General features: G+C 37.3%; 1 protein-coding gene across 1 annotated transcript; it reads left to right on the top strand.

The window, feature by feature from the left end:
• Positions 1-7,390: 7,390 nt before the first annotated feature.
• Positions 7,391-8,303, top strand: LOC142835195 (ferritin light chain 1-like). Its single transcript, XM_075948506.1, has one exon. It carries the CDS (start codon positions 7,589-7,591, stop codon positions 8,117-8,119), a length of 531 nt encoding a protein of 176 aa, XP_075804621.1. The 5' UTR covers positions 7,391-7,588; the 3' UTR covers positions 8,120-8,303.
• The last annotated feature ends 1,307 nt before the right edge of the window (positions 8,304-9,610 follow it).

The raw sequence follows: 9,610 nt of genomic DNA, 5'->3' as shown, positions 1-9,610 counted from the left end.
TACATCAGAAAATATAAAAGACTTAGAAGATTAAGAAGAAGAATCTTTGCTATGCTTATAAGAATAAAGCTCACATAATATTCTCTGAGTTTTGGTTCTTAAATTCTGTATATTATTGTTACCAGGAACAGAAGGTTTGATTGTTTCCCTCTGGTGTTTTTGGTGGTGTGTTCTCTGATATAAAAGAGACTTTCCCTTTATTATCGGAATTACCTCCTTAAGGATTCTATTTGTTATCTGAATCATTTGGAGGGCAAAATAGATTTCAAAGCCTAATTAGCTGGATTGTTGTGCCAGTAGAAGGTGATTTCATGACCTGCAGATATGGAATGATTTGGGGCTCATAAAGGAGGAATTAACATTTTCTTTTTAGAGACAAACTACCTCCCAATTAACTATACCCTCATTGTTTGAGGTCCTAAGAAGATGAGGTGGGTAGAATGTACTCGAAAGATCATGCCTCCTTCCAAGAAAGCAAGGAAAGTAGATTGGTAACAATACCATAGAAGTGGCAATTTTTTTTTTTCTTTTTTCCCCTGCAGGAGCATCCTCTGTATTCTCTTCCATATCTGGTCCTTGCTGCTTTGCAAGAATCTCCAGCATCTCTCTGCTTATTCATTCAGGCAAACTCTAAGAAATTATTACATAAGATGAATCGTTCTCACATATGAATACTGAAAGAAAATTGGATCATTGTCTAAATTTCATTTTTCCTTTAATAGCCTTAGGTTAAAAATGAAAATTTAAAGTGCAGCCTTTGTCTGACCTTTGCTTTCTTATTTCAGGTGGTCATTGTGAAGGGTTTTAATAAAATATGATCACATTAACTGAAGCCTTTTCAAAGGTCAGATTGTCTATTTGCCTGACTGTGTTTGTTATCTTTGAAGACAGTGCTGTTTTCATTTGGGGACCATCCATAAGCATAGTAAACAGTATCTTTGTTTCAGACTTTCAAATTCCATAGCTTTGTTTGAAATATAAAGCATCGGTTAGAAAACTGTTTTAGACTCTTTCCTACAGTCCTTGCTGTTAGAGGCACGAGCCTGGGCACTGAGGAAATGGGGGCTTCTTACAGAAACAGAGACAAGTGCTCCAAGAAGTGTAGGGAAAAAACAAAACCTGGCTTTCTGTATCTCTTAATTGTTTTTCTGGCAATAATACCCCACGTATGTGTGACCTTTCCTTTTGTGTGTTCTCATGTAAGTAGGTCAAAATACATATTATAAAGAATGGCTGAAACAAAATCCACATGAAAAATTAACTCCACAGAAAAGAATTACGGACAGTGAATGGTGCTGGAAGAGAAACAGCTTGACTGAAATACTTGGTTGGTGACTGTTGACCAGAAATATTTATTCAGTGTCCACAAGAGCACAATTCTGTGGGAAGTTAAATATTGTTGGGGAAAGATGTAGGGAAGAAAATGTTTGGGAAGGTATTTTGAAGAATTACATGAGAAGAGGAACTTCCCATAATTCTTCTATTTAACCAAAGTGATATGAACAAAATTATATAGCTACAGTCATATTGTCTTAATTTAAGAATAACATTAGAGTTTCTGTTTATATATTTATACTGTATCTGTTGAAAATATTTATCAGTTCTATTAATTAACACAGAGAATCAAGTAATAAAGATGCACAAAGATGGGCTCTTCCCCCAAAGTACTTAAATATCAACATCAGCCATCACATTGGCAATAAATACCTGTTATTTGGGGTTCGTGAGACTATCATCCACATGAATGGGTTTTATTATGGGTATGGAAATCTTGGCATACATTTTAATTTTAAAACTATAAAAACTTATCATTTTAAACTTATCTTTTTTTGATTTTGAGGAGCCTGGTTTAGAAATCAAAAGGAACTGTAATTTTATACTCTACCAAATGTTCCCTATGACGGTAAAAAGGGCCCAAGGATTTAGAATCTCTTTCCAGCTGGTTTTGGAGCTCTACTGTGCACACAATGTTCTGGGTCACTGCAAAGAAAGAAAATACAAAGAAAAATTTTATGAAGCACACATTTTAAGTATCTGTATTCATCATTATTTATCACTAATAAGAATTTTTCCTTTAAATTAATTGATTCTACATCATTTTAATGAGGGCATTAATTATAACATAAAGAAATGGTTGTGATTATTAGTATTTTATTAATGAATCTAAACATGAAAATCTTAGCATGCCTTTAAGTCATATACAGACTTAATTATTTTCGTTTTTCAGAAAGTAGTCAGAAGTGATTTGAGTGAGCATTTTTTTTTCAAATTAATAGCACATAATGATTTGATACAAATTTTATTTTGAACCTATTATACTTCAAGCCATGCATGTGTATTGTAGGCTGTATACACACTCATAACAGTATTTGATGTGAGTGAATCTAGTCACCTGTCTTCTGAGGAACAGTGCTGCTAATCAGTTTGGGAAAAAAATCATGGCTTATTTACTTTTTCTATGAACCACTCACACATTTCTTCTAAGTGGCCTCAAGATGTGCAAGGTTTCAACTCTACGCCGTAAAGCAACAGCGTGATTTTGAGTTAAAATTCTCAAGAGCTGTAATCGGAAAAGTGACATTGGCACACATTCTACAGAAATTTAGCTAATATATCTTCAAGGACACAAAAATCAGCCTGTGAAAATGAAATCAAAATGACTGGAAACAGAAGGCAGACACTCAGTCACTGATTGATTTAGTTGGGAGGGCCCAGGAACAAGCTGACATTGATTTATCTTTTAATCTAACAGAATAACAACAAATCTTAAAGCAATCAGTTTTAATGGTCTTAATAACTCCAATCAAATTATTCACCTTCCACATTAATATAGGAGGTTGGCTTCATATTTATTCATCAGATTTGTCAAATAAATATCTCTGTTTGCCAAACTGAGCCCTAGCACTTCAATTCTAATAGATTCAGTTAACATTTCATTTTTAATTGCCCTCTCCACATAATTAGGTTGACCAGAAGTCCTTGTTTTCCAGAAAACAGACCAGGGTATGCCTTATAAAGACATTATTTCTAACAGGACAATCTGCTTTCTGAAGATTCTTGGTTAGAAAAGTAAGAGCTATGGTGGCTATGAACACAGCTCTTCTTTCATTATTTTTTGATCCAAAAGCACCTATTAAAAGCTCAAAATCTTTAAGATGGTTTTGAGCAAATATTTGAAAAGAAACACAACCTAGGAAACCTACTTGAGATTTCCTCACCTTGCTGACCTAAAGAAAGACGTTCCTCAGCAACATCAGCTGTCTCTGTTTCCAAAAGCAGGAGCCTAGTGAGATAAAACTTGACTGGCCAGCCAATCTATACACTTTCAATGACTAACCTGGATTTTTCCCCCTTTTAACAATAGAAGAAACTAAGGTGTGAGTGTTTTTTTTTCTTTAAGGAAATCTGCTTCTCCTTTGTTTATTTATTTATTTCCTAAAATTTGCTGACTCAAACTCCAAATGTGTAAAATAATGATGCAATAATGCACATGTGATTCACTCAGATCCAGATTTTTCCATTAATTTTAGGTTCTATCAATATAGTGATAATATTAACGATTAAATGTTTAGCACAAAGGATGTTTCTGCTCTCTGTTGGAGTCAAGCTGAAGTTTTCTCCGAGAAAGCGATATTTCCACAAAGAGATTTGCTTCTAGGGCCCCCTGGGGCTCTCTGTGAGGGACTGATAGGTGAAGAAAGGATGCAATAGCAGGAGCAGAAGCTCAAAGGATACCAGGCAAAGCTGATACCAGGAAAGAGAAATCGATGGTCAGAGCAATGCTGCTTCTGCAGAGCTTCCCCACCTAATGGATTTCTCATTTAGTTAGACTGTAAATTTGATCCTAAAGCAGCATTTACTTTCCTTATTTAGATCAGTATTAAAATGGACTGCCTAGAAAGGCCACATAGGATGAAGAGGTAGAAATGCTGTCCAATGAATGAGCAGTTCTCAGAGGATATAAATAGATTGTTTTGATCTGTTTAAAAGGTCACCAGCTAGCAGCTCTGTTTCTTTTTCTCTCTTATATCTTCCTCCTCATCTTCTTCTTAAAAACTGTTATGTATTAGAAAAAGAGAAAGTAAATTAAGCAGCCAATCATCCCTTAACTTCAGCAGTAAAACACAGACTTGGAGTTCAATTTTCAGTTGTTTCAAGATACAAGTTAATGTACTCAGATAATTGTAGGCCTCTGTTATTTACTTGGATGCTCTTAAATAACTCAAAACTTAATGAAATGATGAATTCAAGAGCCTCCATTAAGACTGTGTGAATTTGAGAAATTTCAAAGACAAATTTGTCCTCTTTCTAAATTATAACCAGATCAATCCATAGACTTGAAGTGTTCAATTCCTCTGTTGAAATTTTTTATAAAGGATCTAATAATTTACTAATTGCTGATAGTCATCAGCTTTACCAGGTTTGCAAAAGCAATTTTGAGGTGCTAATAGGCCCTAATGGGGAAATCGGTCCTCAGTTAAACAAACAAATCATTAGGAGATGGTGGAAAAGTTAATGTGGGGACGGGTCACAAAATTGCTAACGTCTTGGTAGTCTAAATATTCTTCAAATGAATGCTAGATTCACAGTCAGAACACTTTGGCAGGAAATATGGCCAACCACAATAAAGAAAAAGATGATTCATGAAAATCAAGTTGTTGGCAATTAACTAGTAAGAGACACAATGCTATGTTGTACAGCAGCAGAGACATGCACAATCTGCATCCCTTAATTATAAGCTCTGGCTTCATGGACAATACCTTAAATATGTTTAATATGTAGCAGGTACTTATTAAACAGCAATTTTTGAACACTGTATTGAATGCTGGTTTGTTCTCCCAACGAAAACTGAGTCCTAACTGAGAGGCATACCTCATCTTAGGAGAAAGTAATGAGCCAGAATCTTTGCTGTGAGAGGAGTAGAGATACTGAAGAGCTAGGCTTGAGGTGAAGAAAGAAGATGAGAGAATGAATGGGTGTGCAGGGTATATGTAGTAGGAATAATAAAATATACAATGCTCAGGGGTAAAAACAAGAATAGTACATTATAAAGCCACAGCAAATTTAACAAATACTGTTGCAGGATATTTGTTCAACTATGTGTGTGTTGCATTGGTTTAACTATGTCAAGATGGGTTGCATTTGTTTAATTATGTAGAGATATGTATGCTATTTTACCTTGCCTGCCTAAGGTACATGTTTAGTCTAAGAAAAAGCCAATAGTGAGGAAGGAGGTATTGGCAGCACTTCCAGCAAGGTTGATTAATTATAAGGAAGAATGATGGAGCAAGGTCATTGGCTAATAAAGGAACTGCCTTGGCCCATTTTATTGGTTAGAACATAGGTAGGTGGAGTAAACAGAACAGAATGCTGGGAGGAAGAGGAAGTGAGCTCAGACTCGACAGCTCTCCTTTTGGGAGCAGACGCCTCAGAGAGACGCCATGCTCCCCGCTCCAGGGAAGATGCATGCATGAAGCTCCGACCCAGGATGGACTTAGGCTAGAATCTTCCCTGTAAGACCGGTGCTACAGTTTATTAGAAATGGGTTGATCGGGATATCAGAATTAGCCAGTAAGGGCTAGAGCTAATGGGCCAAGCAGTGATTAAATGAATACAGTTTGTGTGTTGTTATTTCAGGCATAAGCTCGCCAGGCAGCTGGGGTGCTGGGGACGCAGCCCTGCCACCCATATTACTACAGAGGAATTTAATCTCAGGGAAGAAAGAAAAAGAGATGCCAGGGAGACACCAGGGGCCAGACAGACATGGAGAAAGCAGGCAAGTAAGATATACACAAAATGAAAGGTAAAAACCTTGAGGCCAAAACATAGAGGAATGGAAGCAGGACATATTATTATATATTAATATTTATACATAGATTCTTCTCCCTTATGAACTAGGACAACATTCTGCATGCTACCAGAGAAGAAATCTAAACACCTGTCAGTCACAAATACTTTTATCTACAAAGGTATCTTGCCTGGGTAAGAGAATTGATTTGACTTAAGTCCCACTCCATGAGATGGAACCTACACCTTTGCTGCTTGGTGATCAACAACCCGAGACTGGATAGTCCAAGAATTTAGAGTAAAATCAAATACTACTTTGATAATTCAATAAAAATGATACATAAATAGATAAAACAAAATGCAGCCATAAAATGACTCTTAATGACTTTCTGCTATAGTCATAATCTTTGTCTTTCTCAATCATCGCTACAAGTCCACCCTTCTCGCAGCAAATGGAACCAAGTAGAGGCACTCATAACCAGATATGACACAGGGAGTGAGAGAACTTGGAACACTCTGCCCTATACTTCATATTTATTTCAAATCTCTCCCATTAGATATGTGGGAACCCCACAGCAGAGGAGGCAGAAAGAGTATTAGATCCAAAACGATAAAAGGTCATTAAGAGACCAAGGTCCTCAAAGTCAACATGATCAGTGCATATATGAACTCAGAGACTGGGGCAGCATGTACAGGGTCTCAAGGTTCTACATCATTTCCTGCCTTAGGGCTGAAAGGGGAAGCTGAAACTTGCCCCCATCACTAGATCAGCCTTCTTTATGTTTCAACCTGAATAATTTGGAAATAACAGATTCTGAAAAATATGGATAGCATGATTTAATTTAGAAAAACTACTTGGAGGTATGTGCCTGCTTGATAACTTTAAAAGGCATATTTAGAAATGAGTCAATCGGGATTTCAGAAGACTATTTTCTTTCATTAATAGTGGAAGTTAGGCAATTAAAAAGTAGTATAGGGACTTGAAGATGGTTCAGTGGATGACATCCATGCTGTGCAAGCATGGGTACCAGAGTTGAAATGATACCCAGAAATCATGTTAGAGATGGGCAGTGTAGTGGCTGCCTATAATCCCTACACTTGGAGGTAAAGACAGAGAATCACAAAGGCAAGCTGCTTAGCTGGACTAGTAGGAAATAAGGAGCTGTCCTGTACTAAGAGACTAGTTTATAAGGGAGAAGGATCTATGTAGAAATATTAATATATAATAAAATAATATATTATATATGTAGAAATATAGATAGATGAGAGTCTGTATATGAGGGATCATTTATTTATATATAGATAAACACATGTACTTATATCTTTGTATATATATGTACTTAATCTCCATGCATTTATGTATATTACAGATTAATGCATATATCTATTTGTATTACATATTTCTGTATGTATATGTGAGCATCTATATATATTTTTCCCTTTGGCATAAGTGTTTTTTCTTATAGTATGAATACACTATTCTTCTTTGAAATAATATTTAATGTTCTGAGTTATTTACTTTTCATATTAGCTTTAATGTCTACTACCTATTGAAGAATAATGTCTTCTATGGAAATGTTGCTGCTTAAGAAATTACATTAAGAGCAGCCTTCGGAGATCCCGTGGATCTGTGTCTTGCTTCAACAGTGTTTGGACGGAACAGACCCGGGGCCTCCCTTTGTTAGCTTCCACCGCTCCTCATCTGCAGCCGCAGCCTCCGGGACCATCACCTCGCCGCCTTCAGCTCCCAGGACCAGCTAACACCGTCTCTTTGCGGGTAGCTCCAGACTGCGTCTCAACCATGACCTCCCAGATTCGTCAGAATTATTCCACCGAAGTGGAGGCTGCCGTGAACCGCCTGGTCAACCTGCACCTGCGGGCCTCCTACACCTACCTCTCCCTGGGCTACTATTTTGACCGGGATGACGTGGCTCTGGAAGGTGTAGGCCACTTTTTCCGCGAATTGGCCGAGGAGAAGCGCGAGGGTGCCGAGCGTCTCCTCAAGTTGCAGAACGATCGCGGAGGCCGTGCACTCTTTCAGGATGTGCAGAAGCCATCTCAAGATGAGTGGGGTAAAACCCAGGAGGCCATGGAAGCTGCCCTGGCCTTGGAGAAGAACTTGAACCAGGCCCTCTTGGATCTTCATTCCCTGGGCTCTGCCCGCACAGATCCTCATCTCTGTGACTTCCTTGAAAACCACTTCCTGGATAAGGAGGTGAAGGTCATCAAGAAGATGGGCAACCACCTGACCAACCTCCGCAGGTTGGCTACTGGGCCCCAGGCATCTCTGGGCGAGTACCTCTTTGAGCGGCTCACTCTCAAGCATGACTAGGAGGCCTCTCCTTCCGAGGGGCTCCCACCTCTGCTCTGCACCAGCCCGCCTCAGGACCTTCACCCGAACCTCTCAAGAAGCCACTAGGCAGCTTTGTAACGCCCTGGAGCCCCTCTCAAGTTTTGGACCAAGTAAAAATAAAGCCTTTTGAAGCAGCAAAAAAAAAAAAAAAAAAAAAAAGAAATTACATTAAATATGAACACTGATTTAAGGAACATAGAGATTTTAAATATGCCTTCTTTTTCACTTAATAAGCATGGTTTATTTTCATTTTTCCTTTCAGATGAATTTACTTTTTTTGCAAAACTCTTCTCAAGAAACATGAAATTTTGAGTAATGGCATGTTTTATTACTGTTATTTTACTGTATTCCCATTATTGTTGTTGGTACTGATGCCAAGCATTTTCTGTATTGATTTGACCAAAACCTGCTATTAGCTCTGAGAGTTTGGGTGCATTGCTAAGATTGTTATGGAGACAATCATTTGTGTGTGAATGATAGCAATTTTGGAGAATGTTTTCCTGTATTAAGGTCAGATCGTGTTGTGGCTCATTCAAGTGTTACCTGTCATGCATGAGCTGCTCTTCTCACAGCCATTGCTGCTGTAAGTAATGCGACCTTATTTTCCAATTTCTTTGTGAGCTACGCTTGTTGTTTCTGTTCTGTAGTGACTGACGAGACTCATATTTTGGTTCTCACACTATATTCTCTCTGAGATTCTAAAATGCCGTGCTTGATTGTTTTTTAACCTAAGACATTCATTTGGGGATGGGGATATGACTCAGTCATTAAGGTCATTTACTTCTCTTTTGGAGGACCCAGGTCTGATTCTAAGTATCCACAAGGTAATTTAGAACTGTCTGCTTTATTTCCAATTCCAGATTATCCAATGCCCTTCTTTGACTTTCATGGACTCCCGCATGTATGCAATGAATTTACACACACTTAACCATAAACACAACAATTATAATTTGGTTAAGTGAATTGCCACCTTTCTCTCTCTTTCTATTGTTTCGCTATATGATGTCTAAATACTTCATATTAACTTCTTTTAATAGCTTAAGATAACAATATCCTCTCGTTACTTTTAATCTATAGAAGTAGAGGAGTTACATTCACAATGGTTGGCCATTCTTGCATTAAAGAAACACATACTCCCTAAGATTACATAATATATATTGTTTATATTGGTAGATTTATTTTATTCTTTTGTGTGGCTTAATAGTATTACATCAAATATATTTTCCTTTTGTTCTTGTTGTTTTATTAATTGATGAACATTTATGCTTCTTTACTTCCTTGCCTCTTCTGAAAATGGGAACAAAACTGTCTTTGTAATGAATGAATGATGTTATTTTCCATGAATATTTATCCAGTATTTGGTGTTTCCAAGATGGTTAGTAATTCTATTTTCAGTTTTAAGGATTCTCCATTCTATTTTCAATACTTGTGACTTTAATTCATGTTCCTACCAATGGTACATATGGTCCT

The sequence above is a fragment of the Microtus pennsylvanicus genome, chromosome 1 (genome assembly GCF_037038515.1).
Source record: "Microtus pennsylvanicus isolate mMicPen1 chromosome 1, mMicPen1.hap1, whole genome shotgun sequence".
NCBI classification, from domain to species: Eukaryota; Metazoa; Chordata; class Mammalia; order Rodentia; family Cricetidae; genus Microtus; species Microtus pennsylvanicus.
This window is presented reverse-complemented; position numbering and strand designations above follow the sequence as displayed.

Excerpts from the sequence above, each read along its gene's own strand:
- LOC142835195 (XM_075948506.1), top strand. The coding sequence starts at position 7,589 with ATGACCTCCCAGATTCGTCAGAATTATTCCACCGAAGTGGAGGCTGCC.